This window comes from Diceros bicornis, chromosome 29 (genome assembly GCF_020826845.1).
Source record: "Diceros bicornis minor isolate mBicDic1 chromosome 29, mDicBic1.mat.cur, whole genome shotgun sequence".
NCBI classification, from domain to species: domain Eukaryota; kingdom Metazoa; phylum Chordata; class Mammalia; order Perissodactyla; family Rhinocerotidae; genus Diceros; species Diceros bicornis.
In genome coordinates, this window is record NC_080768.1 from 34806490 (window position 1) to 34829884 (window position 23395).

Consider the following 23395-nt stretch of genomic DNA (forward strand, 5'->3'; position numbering starts at 1 on the left):
TTCCTTGATTTTTGGTACAAGATGTTCCAGGCTCATTTTGTGTATATTCTGTCTCAGACATATAATCAGCCGTTCCTTTAAGAAAGGTTGATTCTTTTTAAATGGAGAATTATATTTAGAAGCTGTATATGTCAGAATCCAGGCGGGAAAACAGAACCTACACTAGTCCTTTTATAAGAGAGAATTTGATTTAGGAAACTAATTACATCAGTATTGGAGATCTGAAAAGGCAAAAAGAGAAAATGGAAGTAACACAGAAGATAGTAATGGCAGGAAATAGCTACAACTCCTAGGGCTGAGGAATAAAGAGAAGAGCTGGGAGTTATTAGAACCTGGAAACTTGAAAGAATGGCCTGGTGGAGCTGGAACCCAGGAGGAGGCACTGCCTAGCTGGTGCTGGTACCTCTGTGGGAGTTCTGGGAAAACCAGAAAAATCTGGAGACTGCTACTGACTGCTGCCTCCAGGCTGAAGGGCATTGCTGGGCTGATGCTGACAGAAACAGCAAGGAAGCAAACAAACAGGAAGGAGCGAGTCCATTCCCCCCTCCTCAAACCTAATGCCGTGTATTGGCAGAATCAAATAGGAAGCAAGTGGCACAGGAGAAATGTTTGCAGACTCCCAATGCTGCGTCACAGAGCCAATTATAGAATGCTGTGTTTGGAGCTGAGAGACAGTAGCTTAATAACTGGTACAGAGGTTGTATTTGAGTGCTAGGTGTTCTGATTGCTATTGTGTTGTCATGGATTCTGGACCTTTTCAAGGGACAGAGTTATAAAATAAGTATTTTTAAATAGAAAAATGAGTTCATGTTTATATTCAAATTTAACATTACAGATTATTTTTACTTCTTTGATTATATTTATTACTTTTCTCGTATGGAAAATCTTGGTTCCTAACAATATTAAGATAATTATAAATACTTTCACAACCTTAGAATAATATATAAAATAAGTTCAAAATAATGCCAGGTTCCAGTTCTGGCATGACAGCATGAGGAGCTCTGTGGACCCAGTCCCCAGTGAAACTGGTGAAAACTATTTAAAAAACACAACCAATTAAAGTCTCTGGAAATGGTCTTAGGGATTATAGCAAATGAAGAAACATTTATTCCAGAAAATTTACTCAAACTCAGTAAGAACAGTGAGACTCTGTGCTGTCTGAACCAAGACCTACTCCATTCCTCCCCTCTCCCAGCTTAGTGAGACAAAAACTCTCTTCCAGACTGGCACAGCCAAGAAAACAGGGCTCCTTCTTCCTGCAGGTCCCAGTCAGAGGTTATCATCCTGGGAGGGGCAGCACATTAACATTTCTCATCTTGCCCCAGCTACCGTTGCTGAGGCCAAGTTCTGGGTAAGCGTGGCCAAGCAGTGGTGTTTCCCTTCCTCTGCCCCATCCCTACTGTGGGGATGGAGGCTTTACCTTGGGCAGGGCACTGCTGAGAATACTGGTGCTCTAATCACCCTTACCCTGGCTTGTAAGGCAAGCTGAGAAGCCCTGAGGCTGCTGCCCTTTTTCCGCTAGGTGCTCAGCTCTTAAAGCAGGAGTGTCTCTCAGAGAAGCACACCGTTGTCTCCAACCTAGCTGCAGAGCATGGTGCAAACATCTTATCTGGAGGCAGAAGCATGCTGTAAAACAGGTAGCTCCTAATCTTTTCCCAAAGGAACTGACTTTATTTGCAACAGAGTGTGGAGAAGCTGAAGCCTAAGGATATTCTCAAAAACTGTGGAGGTTGTTGCTAAAAGCACCTGGGAGGAAACTGGTAGATTGATTAGAGATATGAACTAACTGTAGGCCAGCTAGTTTGCTGGAGAGAACCAAGGAAAGAGATGGCTGGGAGGAGCCCTTTGGGGTCAGAACAAATCTCAAACACTGACTTGGGTAAATATCCCCTCCAGGAAACCCAAATTTGATTGAATCAGTTTGTGGAGCCATTTATGTCCCAGGGTCTTGTTGAAAACAGTAGATAAATCAGCTGGAAATTTGTGGAGCTTGAACAGCTGGGTGTGGTCAAGGAAAGATATGTATATATATGTATATATATATATACATACGTACACACACATATATAAACTCATTAAATAAATTAAAATGCTATGTTAGAAAATATTCACTTCATACGAAAGAAAGCAGTAAAGGAAGAATAGAGGAACAAAAACAGACATGAGATATAGAAAACAAAAAAGTAAAATGGCAGATGTAAATCCAGCTATATCAATAATACCATTAAATGCAAATGGATTAAACAATCCAATCAAAGAGATTGTCAGACTAGATTAAAAAAAAAGACTCGACTATATGCTTATGTGAGATAATAGAAAAAATATTTATATTGTTCTCTGCCGTGGGTTCCTGGCACAGAGCTCCTAAAACCCTTGTAAATGCCTAAGTGATAAGAGCACTAGGAGTATCTTTTGTTCTAATATTTGGCCTGTGACCCTAGTTCCCAACACAGGGCTCCTAAATCCCTTGGAATTTACTGGGTGATGGGATTGTCTTTTGTTCTAAGGAAGTGACTCTAGGTGGTCTCCTGGATGGCTCCTGGATGGGACTGGTCACCAGAAAGACCAAGCCATGATTAGAAGCTTGGAATTTTCAGCTCCACTTCCCATTCTCAAGAGAGGAGACAGGCGCTGGAAATGAAGTTAATAATCAATCATGCCTACAGGAGGAAGCTTCCATAAAAAAACAATAGGGGCCGGCCCGGTGGTGCAAGCAGTTGAGTGCGTGCGCTCCGCTGCGGCGGCCCGGGGTTTGCCGGCTCGGATCCCGGGTGTGCACCAATGCACCGCTTGGCAGGCCATGCTGTGGCGGCGTCCCATATAAAGTGGAGGAAGATAGGCATGGATGTTAGCCCAGGGCCAGTCTTCTTCAGGAAAAAAAGAGGAGGATTGGCAGATGTTAGCGCAGAGCTGATCTTCCTCACACACACACACAAAAAAAACCAATAGTATGGGGTTCAGAGAGCTTCCAGGTTGGTGAACACATCCACATCCTGGGAGGATAATGCACCCCAACTCCACGGGGACAGAAGCTCCTGCACTTGAGACCCTCTCAGACCTCGCACTGTGTATCTCTTCATCTGGCTGTTCATCTGTATCCTTGATCATATCCTTTAATAGACTGGTAAATGTAAGTACAGTCATGTGTCATTTAAAAATGGGGATACATTCTGAGAAATGCATTGTTAGACTATTTCGTTATTGTGCGAACATCGCAGAGTATACTTACACAAACCTAGATAGTATAGCCTACTACACACCTAGTACCTATGGTACTAATCTTAAAGGACCACTGTTGTATATGTGGTCTGTTGTTGACTGAAATGTCGTTATGTTGTGCATGACTGTAAGTGTTTCCCTGACTTCTGTGAGATGTTCTAGCAAATAATCAAATCTAAGGGGGAGAAGGTCAGTGGAACCTCTAATTTGTAGCAAGTCAGACATAAGTTGTGGGTAACCTACGGACCTACTACTTGTGCATCTTAGTGGGAGGCAGTCTCATGGGACTGAGCCCCTAACCTGTGGGATCTAATGCTATATCCGGGAAGATAGTGTCAAAATTGAGTTAAATTGTAAGACACCCAGCTGGTGGTGCAGAATTGCTTAGTGTGAGGAAAAAAACCCCACACATATTGTATCAGAAGTGTTGTGAATGTGGTAGTAGTGTGAGAGTAAAGGAGAAACATAGGAGTAGTAGGTTTTTCTTAGCTATCTGTAGGAGACACACTTCAGATTTAAAGATACAAATGGCTTGAAAATAAAAGGATGGAAAAAGAAATTATCATGCAAACAGTAATTAGAAGAAAGCTAGAATGGCTATACTAACATCAGACAAAGTAAACTTTAAAACAAAAAATGTTACTAGGGATAAAGAGGGACATGGTAAAAAGGTCAATTGATCAGGAAGATAATAACAATTAGAAATATATATGCACCTAATAACAAAATACCAAAATAAATGAAGGAAAAACTTACAGAAATAAAGGGAGAAATAGACAATTCAATAATAATAGAGACTTTAGTACCTCACTTTCAATAATGGATAGAACAACTAGACATAAGATCAACATGGAAATAGATGATGTGAACAACACTGTAAACCAACTAGACTTAATAGACATCTTGAGAACGCTCCACTGAACGACGGGATATACATTCTTCTCAAGTGCACATTGAACAGTCTCCAGGATAAACTGTATGCCAGCCATAAAACAAATCTTAAAAAGGATAGAAATAATACAAAATATGTTCTCCAGCCATAATGTAATGAAATTAGAAATTAATAGCAGGAGGGCCAGCCCCTGGGCTTAGTGGTTAAGTGCACACGCTCTGCTGCTGGCGACCCGGGTTCGGATCCCGGGTGCGCACCAACGCGCCGCTTCTCCCGCCATGCTGAGGCCGAGTCCCACATACAGCAACTAGAAGGATGTGCAACTATGACATACAACTATCTACTGGTGCTTTGGGGGAAAAAAGAAAGAAAGAAAGAAAGAAGGGAGGGAGGGAGGGAGGGAGGGAGAAAATAGCAGGAAATACTTTGGGAAGCTCACAAATATGTGGAAATTAAATAAAACACTCCTAAATAACCAGCAGGTTGGAGAGGAAATCAAAAGGGAAATAAAAAATACTTTGAGATGAATGGAAATGAAGACACAACATACCAAAACTTAGGAGATTCAGCTAAAGTAGTAGTGCTCAGAGGGAAATTGAAAGCTGTAAATGCCTATATTAAGAAAGAAGAATGATCTCAAATCAATAACTTAACCTTCCATCTCAAGACACTGGAAAAAGAAGAGCAAACTAAACCTAAAGCAAGCAGAAGAAGGAAATAATAAAAATAAGAGTGGAAATTAATGTAATAGAGAATTGAAAAATAATAGAGGAAATCAGTGCAACTAAAGCCTGGTTCTTTGAAAAGATCAACAAAACTGATGAACCTTTAGCTAGATTGACCCAGAAAAAAAAGAGAGAAGACTCAAATTACTAGAATCAGAAATGAAACAGGGGACATTACTACTGATCTTACAGAAATAAAAAGGATTATAATGGAATACTGTGAATAATTGTATGCTAATAAATTAGGTAATTTTGGTGAAATGGACAAATTCCTAGAAAGATACAAATTACCAAAACGAACTCAAGAAGAAATGGAAAATTTGAATAGACCTATAACAAGTAAAGAGATTGAATTGGTAATAAAAAAACTACCCACAAAGCACACGCCCAGGTGGGCTAGTGAATTCACTAGTGAATTCTACCAAATGTTTAAAGAACTGAAACCAATTCTTCACAAGTTCTTCTAAAAAATAGAACAGGAGAGAATACTTCTAAACTCATTCTATGAAGCCATTTTTACCCTGATACCCAAACCAGACAAGGACATCACAAATAAAGAAAACACAGGCTAATATCTCTTATTAATATGGATGCAAAAATCTTCAAAAAAAATACTAGCAAACTGAATCCAGCAACATATAAAAAGAATTATATACCATGATCCAGTGGGATTTATCCCAGGAATGCAAGGTTGGTTTAACATATGAAAATCAATTAATGTGATACACCATAAAAATAAAGTAAAAAACAAAACCCCTATGATTATCTCAGTAGACGTAGAAAAGCATTTGACAAAATCTAACGCTGTTTCATGATAAAAATGCTCCAGGAATACAAGGAAATTTCCTCAACCTGATAAAGGGATCAGGTTGCTTTCCCCTAAGATCAGAAACAAGACAGGATATCTGCTCTTGCAACTTCTACTCAACATTATACTGGAGGTTCTAGCTTGGGCAATTGGGCAAGAAAAAGAAATAAAAAGGCACGTATAACCTATATGTTTATATGGAATAGTATTGAAAGTCCAGAAATAAATCCACGTGTCTATGGTCAGTTAATTTTTTTGTGTGTGTGTGAGGAAGATCAGCCCTGAGCTAACATCCATGCCAATCCTCCTCTTTTTGCTGAGTAAGACCGGCCCTGAGCTAACATCTATTGCCAATCCTCCTTTTTTTCCCCAAAGCCCCAGTAGATAGTTGTATGTCATAGCTGCACATCCTTCTAGTTGCTGTATGTGGGATACCGCCTCAGCATGGCCGGACAAGTGGTGCGTTGGTGTGCGCCCGGGATCCCAACCCGGACTGCTAGTAGCGGAGCGCACGCACCCAACCGCTAAGCCACGGGGCCGGCCCCTGGTAAGTTAATTTTTGACAAGGATGCCAAGACCATTCATTGGAGGGAAAGAATAGTCTATGGCACAGCATATGGTGCCATGACAACTGGATAGTCACATACAAAGAATAAAGTTGGACCTTCACACCATATGTAAAAATTAATTCAAAATGGATCATAGACCTAAATGTAAGCGCTAAAACTAGAAAAATCTTAGAGGAAAACATAGGGGTAAATCTTTATTACTTTGGATTTGACAGTGGTTTCTTAGATAAGACACATAAAGCACAACCAACAAAAGAAAAAAATTGATAAATTGGACTTTATAATAATTAAGAACTTTTGTTGTTAAAAGGGCACTATCAAGAAATTGAAAAGAAAGAAAATGTTTGCAAATTATATTTGAAAAGGGACTTGTATGTAGAATATATAAAAAACTGGACAATAAAACTGTAAATAACCCAATTTAGGGCCGGCCCCGTGGCTTAGCGGTTAAGTGTGCGCGCTCCGCTACTGGTGGCCCGGGTTCGGATCCTGGGCGCACACCGACGCATCGCTTCTCCGGCCATGCTGAGGCCTCGTCCCACATACAGCAACTAGAAGGACGTGCAACCATGACATACAACTACCTACTGGGGCTTTGGGGGAGAAAAAGGAGGAGGATTGGCAATAGATGTTAGCTCAGAGCCAGTCTTCCTCAGCAAAAAGAGGAGGAATAGCATGGATGTTAGCTCAGGGCTGATCTTCCTCACAAAAAAATAATAATAATAATAACCCAATTTAAAAATGGGCAAAATATCTGAAGAGACAGTTCTCTAAAGAAGGTATACAAATGGCCAATGAGCACATGAAAAAATGCTCATCATCATCAGTCATCAGGGAACTGCAAATCAAAACCACAATAACTACTTCACATCCACTAGGTTGGCTATAAACAAACAAACAAAACCACAGAAAAAACAAGTATTGGTGAGGATATGGAGAAATTGGAACCTTCATACATTGCTGATGGGAATGTAAAATGGTGCAGCTTCTTTGGAAAACGATTTGCCAGTTCTTCAAATTGTTAAACAGAGTTACCATATGATCCAGCAATTCCATTCCTAGGTGTAAACCCAAGAGAACTGAAAACATATGTCCACATAAAAAAATTATTCATGAATGTTTATAGCAGCATTATCCGTAATAGCCCAAAGATGGCAACAATCCACATGCCCATCAACTGATGAGTGGGTAAGCGAAATGTGGTATTTGTATACAGTTGAGTATTATTTGGCCACAAAAAGGAGTGAAGTACTGAGACACGCTACAACATAGTTGAACCTCAGAAACATTATGCTAAGTGAAAGAAGCTAGTCACAAGATATCACATATTATATGCTTCCATTTGTATGAGATATCCGGAATAGGCAAATCTATAGAGACAGAAAGTAGATTAATAGTGGCATTGGGCTGGGGGAATGGGAAGATAGGAGAGTGTAGCTAAAGGGTACAGTGTTCTCTTTTGAGGTTTTGAAAATGTTCTAAAATTAATTGTGGTGATGAGTGCACATAGCTGTGAATACACTAAAAACCATTGAATTGTACAGTTTAAATGGATGAATGGTATGGTAGTGAATTATATCTCAATAAAGCTGTTAATAAAAATGATAATGCCAATATTATGACTAACAATTAACTGATGGATGCAGTTTAGGTTTCTTTGCAGTTCAGCTTGTCCTTAGAATATGTACAGTCAAAATAATGTGATTTATTGTGTGTGTTTTTTTTTTTTTTTTTGAGGAAGATTGGCCCTGAGTTAACATCTATTGCCAATCTTCCTCTTTTACTTTTGTTCTCCCCAAAGCCCCAGTACATAGTTCTATATCCTAGTTTTAGGTCCTTCTAGTTCTTCTTTGTGGGATGCCGCCACAGCATGGCCTGATGATCCATGAGTAGATCAGTGCCTAGGATCCAAACTGGTGAACCCCAGGCCACTGAAGTGGAATGGGTGAACTTAACCGCTACGCCACTGGGCTGGTCCCCAAAATAATGTGATTTAAAAGTCATTTGAAATTATTCTTTTTGCTGTGTAGTTATGTTACCAACTTGATATTTCGTTATTGCATTAGTTGACTTTCCTGTAGTAAAAAAAAAACTCCAAGGGTTGTGGCTTACAACAATAAACATGTATTCTTGCTCATGTTCTGTGAGTCCACTGCAATGGCTCTTCTCCAGGCTCCAGGTTGGGTTTAGGTTTGCCCATATGCCTTTGTGTTCTGGGACTCAAGCTGAAATCACAGCTCCCATATGGGATATGCTGGTCTCTTGATGGAGGGCAGGAGTGCAAGGGGTTGCTAGAATTTGCATTGTCTCCTAAATCCTTTGTTTGGACTTGGCACACTGTCACTTTTACTTTTAATTGTTGGGCATAAAAAGTTAAATTACATGTTTGAAATATGTGAGTTTATACTTGATCCTCTAGTTGAAACCTACCATACATGGTTCTTCCTCATCTGTCTCCATTCAGTATATTATCTTTCCTTTCCCTTTTGAAAATACTGGTTCCCAATAACATTGCTCTATTTATTTATTTCCTCTATTCTACAATACACACAAAATAGTTTAAAAATTAAAACAGTAATTTAAAACTACTATTATATAACTACTACTGTATCACTACTACTAACATTCTATGTAAAGTTTAAACGTTTCTACTTATTTATTTATTGAGGTAACATTGGTTTATAATATTATATAAATTTCAAGTGTACATCATTATATTTCGACTTCTGTATAGACTACATTGTGTTCACCACTGAAAGTCTAGCTGCTATTCATCACCATACAAATGTGTCCCTTTACCCCTTTTGCCCTCCCACTACTCCCTTCCCCTCAGTAACCACTAGTCTATTCTCTGTGTCTATGTGTTTGTTGTTGCTGTTTTATCTTCCACATATGAGTGAAATCATACATATTTGGCTTTCTCTGTGTGACTTATTTTGCTTAGCATAATACCCTCAAGGTCCATCCATGTTGTCACAAATGGCAAGATTTCATCTTTTTTATGGCTGAGTAGTATTCCAGTGTGTGTGTGTGTGTGTGTGCGTGCGTGCGTGCGTGTGTGTGTGTGTGTGTACACCATGTCTGCTTTATTCATTCATCTGTTGATGGGCGTTTAGGTTGTTTCCAAGCCTTGGCTGTTGTGAGTAATGCTCTTTGCATTTCTTTTGCCTTTAGAAGACATACCACTAAGGATATTCATTCAGAAAACTGTTCGGGGCCCGCCCAGTAGCTTAGCGGTTAAGTGCGCGCGCTCCGCTCCTGGCGGCCGGGTTCGGATCGCGCGCACCAACGCAGCACTTCTCCGGCCATGCTGAGGCCGCGTCCCACATACAGCAGCTAGAAGGATGTGCAACTATGACATACAACTATCTACTGGGGCTTTGGGGAAGGAAAAAAAGGAGGAGGATTGGCAATAGATGTTAGCTCAGAGCCGGCCTTCCTCAGCAAAAAGAGGAGGATTAGCACGGATGTTAGCTCAGGGCTGATCTCCGTCACAAAAAAAGAAAAAAAGAAAAACTGTTCAGGAGTTACTTGAATTAATTGTTTTTTATGTCTAGTTATCAATTTGTTAGTTTTTTTTAAAAGATAAAATACAGTTTGAATTCAAACTCATGTTTCCAATTCAAATTAAGGACTATAGGGTTTTAAATTTCATTATTCTTTTATCTCTTATCTCCCACTGTGAGAATACTGATTTCCAACCACAGCAACATAGTAATTCATTTGCAACTACAGTACCCACACAACAGTATCAAAATGACAATACCAACAATGTTGGCAATTATTAATATGATTCCTGAAAAAAATTCAAGTTTTTGTTTGTTTTTCTTTTTGTTTTTGGTCTATAGAGTATATCCCAGTAGGGATGTTGGTCAAATTACTTTGCTTTATATTCACTTGAAATAGTTTCTCTCTGTGAGCTTGTTCTATCAATTCAACGCTCAGTGTTTTTTTTTTTGGTTTGTTTTGCTTTCTTTTAGGGATTTAAAAATATTTAATTATCTTTTATAATTATGTAAAATATTTATGATTGTTCTAAAGTCAAACGAACAAAATAGGATTTATTTAAGGGAAGTCTACCTTCAATCCCTGCCCCACAGTTTTGTTTTGTTTTTGTGAGGAAGATTAGCCCTGAACTAACATCTGTTGCTAATACTCCTCTTTTGGCTGAGGAAGATTGACCCTGGGCTAACATCCGTGCCCATTTTCCTCTACTTTATATTTGGGATGCCTGCCACAGCATGGCTTGAGAAGCGGTGCGTAGGTCTGCTCCTGGGATCTGAACCTGCGAACCCCAGGCCGCTGAAGCGGAGCGTGTGAACTTAACCACTATGCAACGGACTGGCTCCCACAGTTTTTTTTTTGTTTTGTTTTGTTTTTTAATTTTTATTTTATTTATTTTTCCCCCAAAGCCCCAGTAGATAGTTGTATGTCATAGCTGCACATCCTTCTAGTTGCTGTATGTGGGATGCGGCCTCAGCATGGCCGGAGAAGCGGTGCGTTGGTGCGCGCCCGGGATCTGAACCCGGGCTGCCAGCATCGGAGCGCACGCACTTAACCGCTAAGCCACGGGGCTGGCCCCTACAGTTTTGTTTTTTAACTTTTTGTGATAGAAACTCTCAAACATAGGTAAAAGTAGAGAGACCAGTATAATAAAACTCCCAGATATCCATCACTCATCTTCAGCAATTACCAGGTTATTGTTAATCTTGTTTATTTAAACACCCAATCACTTGCCACACTGTTATGGTAGTTTAAAAATATGTTTTAATATTTGTTTAGGATAGTCTTGAGGGCAGGTTTGTATTCTAATGGAAATGACTTGCTCTACTAGGAGAAATAGATACTCATGAAAGAGTAGAGGTAACTGCAGGAGTAAGGTTCTTTAGAAGGTAAGAGTTTATGTGGTCCAGAGCTGTGTGGAAGGATTGGCCTTTAATAGGACCAAAGACATTTCATTCCTGCTTTCTGGGAAGACAGTGACAGATATGGCACATTGGTAGATTTAGTAAGTAGGAAGATGAAGGAGTTTCTGTATTATTGTTTTTTTCTTTTTTAAAGTGAAATATGAGATAAAGTCAGTTGAAAAATGAGGGGTGGGATAAGAGGATGTTGGAGATTTAAGGGGACAAGAAGAGAGACATAGTTGTTTTGGAGAGTGAGATGGACATACTAAGGAAGTGTAGTATGGTTGCTAAGGTGTGTCATGAATTTACAGTGAAACCAGAGAGCTCAGTATGTTTTCTCCACCAATATTTAGATGAAGGACGGTGTGGAGTCAGCAGAGGATTGGTTTTAAACTGGGTTAGGTTTTTGCAGGGTGAGGATATGTGAGGGAAAGAGTGGCAAGGGATTAAGGTGTTGGGAAGCTGAATAAGGAAGGAAGTGAAGACATGGTGGGGGTGAGGGATGGGAGGATGGAGAAGTAGTAAAAATGTGGGTACCTCAGAGAATGAGTAGGAAAGAACAGAAACCAGGGTGGTTCTGGGGATTTAGGTATTAGTCACCACCCCTGGGTGAGTCGGCTTCCACTGTCGTCTTTTCATTTCTTTACTCAAGATTCAAATTCTTGGTAGAGGGAAATCAATTAATTAGTCAAATACTCACCCCTTAACCAGAGGGTGGAAGGGAGGACATTAATCAGGAGAATTTGCCTGATTGAGAAATTTGGTAGTTAGGATCTAGTTTCTATATAAAGGAGATGTTACTTCCCCAGCTTGTGTAATGTCATATGGAATAATTACTTGCTTTGAAAACAAAATATTATGAAACTGATAAGTAGTGTAGTTAAGCTAAGATGGTGATATTAAACTCTCAGTGATTACAGCTGTCAGTGAATTTCTTTGTGAAACCAATATTGAGAAAAAATTCTCAGATTCTGTTTAGGTTTAATTAATTAATTATTTATTTATTTATTTTTCCCCCAAAGCCCCAGTAGATAGCTGTATGTCATAGCTGCACATCCTTCTAGTTGCTGTATGTGGGACGCGGCCTCAGCATGGCCGGAGAAGCGGTGCGTTGGTTCGCGCCCAGGATCCGAACCAGGGCTGCCGGCAGCGGAGCACATCCACCTAACCGCTAAGCCACGGGGCCGGCCCTGTTTAGGTTTAAAACTATACTTAAATTATAAAGTTCAAAGCAAAATAACTCAATTTATAGAATAACATGTCTATATTAAACCAGACTCTGAAAAGTTTTGTAGTCTCTTATCAGAGACTATAGGGTTTATTGGCTTGTTGCAAATCATTGCATTAACTTTTTTGAGTTGGAGTGAAAAGCTGTAGAGATTAATGTCATAGCTAGATTTTTTCCTTAGAGTGGTAATTGTTCTACTTCACTTTCTGAAACTGAGTTAGTTTTAGGCTGCCAGCAGAAAGCTTAGCCATAGCAGAGAGTAGAGGAATACAAAAAAACTAGAGTGTGGCCAGGCAAACGAGTACTGAAGATGGATGTGTTTGAAGTAAAGCTTAGTAGTAACATGTTCAAGTTCCAGAGTTGTTGAGATGGGTAAATGCTACTCTTAACAATGGCAAAGAACTATAATTGTGCTGCACTAATTAAATTAGTAGTGATGGGATTAGTGGTTGGAGAGGGATAAAGGAATCTAAGGTATCTGGTTTTGCTAATCGTCTTGACATAGTAGAATTTTTTATATATCAGTTGGTATGGCAGCATTGGCATAATGCATAAGAACAGCCTTCTACTAGGTAGTCAATAATTGCTTTCTTCTAGGGCATGTGACTTACCATATAATATACCTTCTCCATCAATTTAATAAGGAGTGACTTTACAGTGGGGTTCTATTGCTTTGTGTCTGTAGCGCTTTGTTTTGATGTCATAATAGTTTATAACATTGTGAAATTTTATTTGTACATTGTTGTTTGTCAGTCACCATATAAATGCATCCCTTCACCCCTTGTACCCACCCCTCCACCCCCTTCCCCCTGGTAACCACCAAACTGTTCTCTCTGTCCGTGTGTTAGTTTGTCTTCTGCATATGAGTGAAATCATGTGGTCTTTGTCTTTCTCTGTCTGGTTTATTTCACTTAACATAATACCCTCCAGGTCCATCCATGTTGCTGCAAATGGGACAATTTTTTTCCTTTTTATGGCTGAGTAGTATTCCATTGTATATATATATATATATACGTGTATATATATATATATATATATGTATACATATATATATATATATATATACACGTATATATATATATATATATATATATATATATCACATCTTCTTTATCCAGTCATCAGGTGAGGGACGCTTGGGTTGCTTCCAGTTCTTGGCTGGAGTGAATAATGCTGTATTGCTTTTTTTTGATACTTATACCTGCCTCTATCAACTTTTCAGAATGATGTAAGAATGTTATTAAAAATGAATTTATTTTCCTTTTTTTGTCTTAGGAGCAGCCACCATATCCTAGCTACAATTCTAACTATTGGAATACTCCTGCACGACCTAGGGCTCCTTACCCAAGTACATATCCTGTAAGACCAGAAATGCAAGGCCAGGTATGGTCTAAAATTGACAGGCTTTCTGAATTTTTTCTTAATGAATTGATTTATTTTCAAAACCTATGGAGATTTCATAGTAATGATGTGTGGGGCTTTTGTTATTTAATGGACTCTATCTTAATCATCTTAATGTTTTTAGCTCAGAGATAAGGAAATATCTAGGCAAATATTACCTATAGCAAAAGTAGCTAGAGGCATAATGGATTATTTCTCAGGACCTGGAAACAACAAACTTAAAATGTACTTATGTTTTTTAAATTTGGCTTTTTTTTTTGAGATATAATTGACATATAACGTGTACAACATAATGATTCGATATTTGTATATATTATGAAATGATCACTACAGTAAGTCTAGTTAACATCTGTCACCACACATTTAGAAATTTTTTTTCTTGTGATAAGAACTTTTAAGATTTACTCTCTTAGCAACTTTCAAATATACAATACAGTATTAACTATAGTCACCATGCTGTACCTTATATCCCATGACTTATTTATTTTGTAACTGGAAGTCTGTACTTTTTGATTCCCTTCACCTATTTACCTGCTGCAACCGCCCCCCCCCCACCAGCTGAAGCCTCTAGGAACCACCAATCTGTTCTCTGTATCTGTGAGGTTTTAAGATTCCACGTTTAAGTGAGATCATATGGTATTTATCTTTCTCTGTCTGACTTATTTCACTTAGCATAATGCCTTCAAAGTCCATCCATCTTGTCACAAATGGCAAGATTTCCTCTGTTTTTATGGCTGAATAATATTCCATTGTGTGTGTGTGTATATATATATATATATATATACATACCACATTTTCTTCATCCATTCAACCATCGGTGGACACTTAGGTTGCTTCCATGTCTTGGCTATTGTAAATAATGCTGCAGTGAACATGGGGGTGCAGATATCTTTTTGAGTTAATATTTTCTTTTTTTTTTTTTTTTTAATTTTTATTTATTTATTTTTCCCCCAAAGCCCCAGTAGATAGTTGTATGTCATAGCTGCACATCCTTCTAGTTGCTGTATGTGGGATGCGGCCTCAGCATGGCCGGAGAAGCGGTGCATTGGTGCGCGTCCGGGATCCGAACCCGGGCTGCCAGCATCAGAGCGCACGCACTTAACCGCTAAGCCACGGGGCCGGCCCTGAGTTAATATTTTCATTTCCTTCGGATATATTCCCAGAAGTGGCATTGCTGGATCATATGGTAGTCCTATTTTTAACTTTTGGGGGGACCTCCATAGTGTTTTCCATAGTGGCTGCACCAGTTTACATTCTCGCCAACAGTGCACAAGGGTTCACTTTTCTCCGCATCTTTGCCAACATTTGTTATTTCTTGTCTTTATGATAATAGCCATTCTGACAGGTGTGAGGTGATATCTCATTGGGGTTTTGATTTGCATTTCCCTGATAATGAGTGGTGTTGAGCACTTTTTCATGTGCCTATTGGCCACCTCTATGTCTTTGGAAAAATGTCTATAGAGATCATCTGCCCATTTTTTAATAGGATTATTTGTTGTTTTGCTATTGAGTTGTGTGAATTCTTTATATATTAACCCCTTATCTAGATTATATGATTTGTAAAATTTTCTCCTATTCAGTAGGTTTTTCATTTTCTTGATGGTTTCCTTTGCTGTGCAGAAGCTTTTTAGTTTAATGTAGTCCCACTTGTTTATTGTTGCTTTTGTTGCCTTTGCTTTTGATGTCAAAAAAATTTGACTTCTTATGACAAATATTTAAATATTTCAGGTGTATTGAAAGAGTACAGAAAATATGTACATCTTTTTATGCAGTACCTAGCTTTTTCGACTGTTAGATTTGCCATGTTTCAGATTTTTTAAAAAGAAGTAAAACAAATACAATTAAAACCAAACGTAACACTTCTTTCCATTTCCTGAAGTTATATTTATTATCTCATGTTTCTGTGTTTTTACTACTTGTATATACATTTATATAGTATCGTTGAACATGTTTTTAAACTTGATATGAGTGATTTCGTACTAGCATTCTCCTGCAGCTTTCTTTTTTTACTTGACATTGTTTTTCACTTTTCTGTTGTACACATATGAGACAAGAATTTCCCTAGGGTGTGGAATTGTTGGGTTTTGATATGTACATCTTTATTAAATATAGCCAGATTACTTTTCACAGTGGTTGTACCAAAGAGGAAATGTTTAAAAAGTTAGTCACCCATTTTCTGGCCATCCCAGCAATAATTGTCATATTTGCTTATTTCTTTCTATTATTTTCTTCTATGTAGGTACCATATTTCTATATGCAAATAATTTTTTAAAAACATGATTGCAGTGTATACAATTTTAAAGCAGCTGTATTTAAGCAGCTTTCACAGAATTTGAATTTTAGATCCAAGTCAGAATTCTCTGTAGACTGATGTTCTCTGCAGATAAATTTTCAGATCACCATAAACTATACTAATGTAATTTTCCTGATAGATTTCAAATAGTCAAATACTATGTTCAGTTCTTTTCTGATTTACTAGTGATGTGGAGGCTAAAATAATAGAAATAATTTTCTTTATAGGGTTGAGTAATTTTTTAAAAAAAGTTATGTTCCTCTTTTTCTCATTAATTTGGTAATATATCTTTTAAGATTGATTTTGAGCCAGAAGAATTTATTAAAGTTAGAGCCAGATTTGCTTGTTTACTTAAGGAAAATATGAAAGCAATTGATTTCTTATAATGGTCATGTATATGTGAACTTGAGCATAAGGTTGATTGGAGATAGTGCAATGTGAAATAAAGAAAAACTCACGTTACTGCTTATCACAAACTTCTATTTTACTTGTGTCATCCTCATTCCTGTGACTAAAATTGAGAAGCAGGCATTATTATTGCCTAATGTGACATACTTGTGGTTTGGCCATATACTATAAAATTCACCCTTTAAAGTGTACAATTCAGTTGTTTTTAGTACATTCATAAGGTTGTGCAACTTCCGTCACTGTCTAATTCCAGAACATTTTTGTCACCCCAAATGGAAACTATGTACCTATCACCCCCATTCTTCCCTCCTCCTATCCCCTGGCAACCTGTAATCTACTTGTTATTCTCTATGGATTTGCCTATTCTGGACATTTCATAGAAATGGAATCATATAATATGTGATCTCTTGTGATAAGCTTCTTTCACTTAGCATAATGTCCATCTACGTTGTGGCGTGTATCAATACTTCGTTCTTTTCTATGACCAAATAATATCCCATTCTATGGATATACCACATTTATTTTATCCATTCATCAGTTGATAGAAGTTTGAGTTTTTTCTACTTTTTGGCTGTTATAAATAATGCTGTTATAAATATTTGTGTACTAATTTTTATGTGGACAAATGTTTTCAGTTCTCTTGGGTATATACAAAGGAGTGGAATTGCTGGGTCATATGGTAATAACTCTGTTTAACAATTTGATAAACTGGCAGACTTTTCCAAAGCAACTGCACCAATTTACGTTCCATCAGCAGTGAATGAAGGTTTTTCAGTTTCTTCACATTCTTGCCAATACTTGTTATTTTCCCTTTTTTTTTCCTAGTCATCTAGTGGGTATGAAGTGCTATCTCCTTGGAGTTTTGATTTGTAGTTCCCTGATGACTGAAAAAGATGTTGAACATCTTTTCATTTGCTTATTAGCCATTCGTATATCTTATTTGGAGAAATATCTATTCGGATCCTCTGCCTGTTTTTAAATTGGGATATTTGTCTTTTTATTGTTGAATTTTAAGAGTTCTTTATATATTCTAGATACAAGTCTCTTATGAAATATATGATTTGCAAATATTTTCTCTCATTCTGTGGGTTGTCTTTTCACTCTCTTGATGGTGTTCTTTGAAGCACAAATGTTTTTAATTTTGAAGTCTAATTTATTTTTTCTTTTGTTGCTCTTGCTTTTATTGTCATACCTAAGAAACCATTGCTGAAGCCAAGGTCACAAAGATTTACGCCTATGTTTTCTTCTAAGACTTTTTGTTAAAAATAGTTTTAGCTCTTACATTTAGGTCAGTCATCTGTTTTGAGTTAATTTTTGTATATGGTGTGATGTAGGGTCCAACTTATTCTTTTTAATAATTTTATTTATTTATTTATTTTTTCCCCCAAAGCCCCAGAAGATAGTTGTATGTCATAGTTGCACATCCCTCTAGTTGCTGTATGTGGGATGTGGCCTCAGCGTGGCCGGAGAAGCGGTACGTCGGTGCGCGCCCGGGATCCAAACCCGGGCCGCCAGCAGCGGAGCACGCGCACTTAACCGCTAAGCCACAGGGCCGGCCCCGCCAACTTCATTCTTTTACCTGTGGCTATCCAAGTGTCTCACCACCATCTGTTGAAAAGACTTTGAAAATCAGTTGGCCTCAAATGTAAAAGTTTATTTCTGGACTTGCAGTTCTGTTCCATTGATCTGTCTGTCTATCCTTATGCCAGCACCAAACTGTTTTGATTACTATAGCTTTGTAGTAAATTTTGAAATTGGGAAGTGTGAGTCCTCCATCTTTCTTCTTTTTCAAGATTGTTTTGGCTATTTTGGGTCCCTTGCATTTTCATATGAATTTTAGGATCAGCTTGTCAATTTCAGCACAAAAGGCAGCTGGGATTTTCATTGGGATTGAGTATAGGTCAATAGGAGTAATATGCATTACCTTTATAGTTAATATAAGAAGACGACAAAACTCCTTAAAGTCATGAGTCACAATTTTTCTCAGCAATGTTAGTTTTTCTGATGTCATCAATTGATCTTATTGATAAAGATTGTTCTTAGGACATGACATTTTTCCACCTTAAGTAAAGGAATTTATTACATGTATATATTATATATAACCAAGAAAGATTCACTTATAATTTAGTAATGACTTTTTAAAGCAACAGCAATAATGTGAGAGAGCTTTTAGATACAATATACAAGTTGTTGGATTCTAAACCCAAAGGTATATATACATACACGTGTATTAGCACGTGTGTATTTTCTGGTGGAATATCACATGGGGATTGCGCATATATCTTCTGACCAAAACAGCCTCCTGTAATGGTATGTAGATATGACTGGTTTCCTTTTTTAAAAATTAAGTGGTTTCACTCCTTTGCGTTCTAGCTGTCACCTCATGTTAGCCTTACCACATAATCATTCTTCTGTTTGGTAGGTTTTATAAATCTTAAAAATTCTAATTCAGAAACAGCCCTAATAAAACAAGAATGCATAATTTCATGCTTTTCTTTTTTTTTTTTTTTCCTGAGAGTGTGGAATTTACATCCATTTCTTTAGAAGCTGTTAATTGTTGCTAAGGCCTCTGACCAGTCCACAAAGTTGATTAGCCTGCTGTACTCTAGGTGCAGTTTATGTGCTATGTGGGTATTGGGGGCAATCTTTGAAATACAGCTTGCCTCATTTTTCAGAGCTTCATTCTTTAGGTGATAGTAAGGATTGTTGAGAGGAGCATGTAGGGTGGTTCATGGAGCGTGTGTGAGCAGCACTGGCGTGCACCCTCTCATACAGAGGCTGTATTTCTGGAGGCAGAAGATACTGTCTCACCAGACTGTTGATGAAGTTCATGAAGTATTCTGAGTTCTTTAAACTAAGATTGCTTCTTATTTGCTCTTGACTCCTTCATTTCCATCAGGGACTTCTGGAGGTGAAAGAAGTCTGTCTTCTTAAGCCACAAAGGCATTTTCTTCCTCTTTGGCCTCTGTATCAGGGCTCTGAAACTGGACCAGGAAGTCCTATATTTTCTTTGCTGTGCTGCCAAGCTGCTTTACAGAAGAAGACTTAGAAACTTTGAAATATTTCTGAAATATAAGCGTTAGTTCATCCTTAGCCAACATCTTTAGCAACTGCAGGGTTAATACATAGTCTTCTGACTCCATGTTCTTTTTTTTTTTTTGTGAGGAAGATCGGTCCTGAGCTAACATCTGTCAATCCTCCTCTTTTTGCTGAGGAAGACTGGCCCTGGGCTAACATCCGTGCCCATCTTCCTCCCCTTCATATGGGACACCGCCACAGCATGGCTCGACAGGCGGTGCGTCGGTGCGCGACCTGGATCCCAACTGGCAAACCCTGGGCTGCCGCAGCGGAGCGTGCACACTTAACCGCTGAGCCACCGGGCTGGCCCCTGACTCCGTGTTCTTTTGTGAGGAAGATCAGTCCTGAGCTAACATCCGATGCCAATCCTCATTTTTTTTTTTTTTGCTGAGAAAGGTTGGCCCTGAGCTAACATCCGTGCCCATCTTCCTCCACTTTATATGGGACACCGCCACAGCGTGGCTTGATAAGCGGTGCGTCAGTGCACGCCCAGGATCCGAACCTGCGAAGCCGGGGCCCTGGAAGCCTAGCGCGAGCGCTTAACCACTTGCGCCACAGGGCCGGCCCCCTCCATGTTCTTTTGTAAATATGCACGTTGCAGCTCTGTGATCTGTCGACCCAGTGGCTACTTGGGAAAAGAAGGTACGAACTCATGAAGCCATCTCAAAACCAGGAAGTAATTTGTATGATAAACTTGGAGGTTTTCTAATAATGATTTTGGTTTTTTTGTTTGTTTAAAATCCTCTAGTCATTAATGCAATTTGTTTTTCTAAAGCTTCTTTTCCATGTACCTCCTAGAGGAGGAAAGGCATCGAATGTTTTCACATTGATTTTCTGATAAAGACGATATTCTCTTGGCTTCTGGGAGATGACACCACAGAACACTGAGTGCCTGGGAATGGAAATGTTCTAAAAAAGAAAACTGAAGTCCTTTTATAAATCTGAATTGAGAAATCATGATACAAAAAGACATTGGTCAAAACCTGTAACACTTTTTCATTTAATTTAAAGGGGAACTGGGTTGTAAAATACAGCTTATTAAGTACTGTGGTCAGGAGCTCCTGTGAGACAAAAATTAGAGTAGTTCTATCAGTAGAGATACTGCATGAAGAAACAACCGGTCGATGATAATAGATTTGGCAATTCCAAAAATGAGTAATAGGAGAAATTCAAGCTGTTGACTGCTGATAATTATGAAGTCTTGGAGTACTTTTGGGTGAAGCCTTCCTGGTTTTCAAGATAAGCACAGCAGGAGGAGTTGTGGTGATAGAGGAAATCGTTTTTGTTTTTTTTTTGCTTGGTTTGGGTCTCCTTGCTGTTTGCTATTCATATACCAAATGGAAAGGGAATCCGTTGAGCAGTGTATTGCTTTCTGGGTGAGAAACCTGACCACTTTTCTCCTCTTTGAATTCTACATCTACACAACAGTCCATCAACTGTGAAACCAGCTTTTGGAAATATTTCATACTGGATAATCTTTAGCTTACCGTGAGATGCCATATGGTGTGACATTATTTTGACTTTGAATACTATATTTATATCTAGAGCAAGAGCAGGAGTTGAAATTTCTCTGAGTTTTAAGAGCTCCGGTCTCTTGATATTTTCCTAGAATCCAGAATGAGACTTTTACAGAAATTCAGTAACTATCACAGATTTTATTTAATTCTTCTTGTAGTTGCTCAGTTTCAGATTTTGTCTGTTGCTGTGTCAGCTGACAAGTTTCATGTCATAGCTCACTGTCCTGAGACACAGTTTCCTGTCATGAAAATAGTCTGCTTGGACACCAGTGAGGTAGCTGTGGTCCTAGCAGCCCACTGCATTCCAGACACACTTAGGGTTTCATGAAATTTTTAATAGCATAAAATTTTTTTTTTTTACTATGAAGAGTAATACAACTTTATTATTAAAAATTTGGAAAATTAAAGGAGAAAAAACACTCTTCTGCTATCCTAATATATCCATATTTTGGTATATTTGTTTTCAGCCTTTTCCCTATCATGTTTAACAGCGTTAAACTTATTGTACATATACTTTTTTATAAGACTTTTCATGTATCCTATGTACTTTCTATGTTATAAGGTGAAACAACAGGGACTCCTTTTTTTTTAATATTAAGGAAATTTTCAAACACAATGGAAAGTCATGAGAATAGCGTTCATTATAACCTCCATGTACTCATCTCTCAGCTTCAACAAGTATCAATCCGTGCCATCTTGTTTCATCTATATCCTTGGAGTATTTTGAAGCAAATTCCAGACATCATTTTATTTCTCTTGTTAATACTTAAGTACATATTTTTAAAATATAAGGAAGTTTTAAAAACATTATTACAATGCCATATTAAAATTTAAAGAAAAAAACTCTAAAAATAATTCTTTAAGATCATTAAATATTTAGTCAGTTCTAACAGTGAATTTTTAAGACAGAATAAAATTCCCTCAATGAATAGCCCATAATCTACTCAATCATTCCATTATTATAGGACATTTAGGTTGTTTACGATTTTGTGTGATTATAAATAATGTTATGATGAACAAATTCATGCCTATACCTTTTTCTCTAGTTGAATCATTTCCTTAGGAAGGATTTCTAAAAATTGAATAACAGTACAAAAAGTCACATGATATTCTATCAAATCTCCAACTGTGTATGTTGTATTAAGGGATTCCTTGTTTAGGCACAGCAACTTACAGGTGGACGACCTTAACAGCCTCATAGTGGCTTTAACAAAGGGGTGGTTCATTGTCCTTCTGCTCGGGGAATGCCTTGCTGGATCTTCTTTTTGTACCTGTCCCTGCATGGAATTCTTTGCCCATGTGGTGATAATAGCCTGTCTTTTATTTTCTTGCCATAAAAGTATGGCTAAGAATTTAGGTTCTTTCCCACAGAATTATGACCTCCTTTCCACTTCAGTCCATCTCACTTTTTGATGTGTTAGATTAGGAATCAAATTTGAATTTCATTTTCTTAAGTCATTAACAACTGTACAAGATATCAGGATTCTTTTTTTTTAAAATGAGGTATAATTGACATATAACATTGTATTAGTTTCAGAGGTACAATATAATGATTCAATATTTGTATACATTGTGAAATGATCACCACAATAAATCTACTTAACATCACAGGATTCTTTTCTTATTCTTCTCTCTAAAGTGGGAAAGATTATGTAGTCTTAGGGAGAAAGATGAGTACGGGAAAACTTGATTCTCTGTTTTCACCATTTTAAAAAGGTAAAGTAGAAATTAATAGAATACATTAAGGTAATCATCTAAATTTAGAGTTTAGCTTTAATCTTGTTTGGATTACTAAACTGAGGATTCTGGGTGTCAATAATAGTCTGGATAGGTGATTCAAAACTACAATAAGCAATATGTGAGGAATGTGTCTCTGTTGTCTGCTGTTATTATTTGGGAAGCAGAGTGGGACAGTACAAAGAACATGGGCTTTGGAGTCCGATTTGGGTTCATTTCTTGACCTTGCCATAATACTAATAGCAATGATATTATAAGTAATTACCATTTGTTAAACATACTATGTGTCAGACACTATGCTAACCATTTTCTGTATGTCATCTCATTTAATTTTCCCAATAACTCTGCAAGATAAGTTTATGATCTCCATTTTCCTGGTGGAGAAACTGAAGCTCAGAGAGGTTAAATACAAAGCCTATGGCAGAGCTAGGTCTGTCTCTATAGTCTTTTTTTCTTTCTCTTGTATCATGGTTATTTTCTTCTTTCTCTAGCCATTTTCCCAGAATCCCTTCCCTGGTTTGTGGGTACAAGTTCTCTGCTGTTAGGTATAATTGTTAGGTATGCTTATGGAAGCACTGCTCTAAGGCCATCACTTCATCATTCATCACAATAT

At 37.9% G+C, this 23395-nt stretch overlaps 1 protein-coding gene and 1 pseudogene across 2 annotated transcripts in view; one reads left to right on the top strand and one right to left on the bottom strand.

Annotated features, from left to right (window-relative positions):
* BAG4 (BAG cochaperone 4) overlaps positions 1–23395 on the top strand; it is a 33305-nt gene that overhangs the window by 6948 nt on the left and 2962 nt on the right. Inside the window, exon 2 of one of the 2 annotated variants that reach the window (XM_058525211.1) lies at positions 13624–13731. The exons of the other annotated variant lie outside the window; for it this stretch is intronic. Coding sequence (XP_058381194.1) covers positions 13624–13731 — 108 coding nt within the window. The remainder of the gene's footprint in view (positions 1–13623; positions 13732–23395) is intronic. 2 annotated transcript variants of the gene reach the window in all.
* Positions 20055–22244, bottom strand: LOC131393848 (origin recognition complex subunit 3-like; annotated as a pseudogene).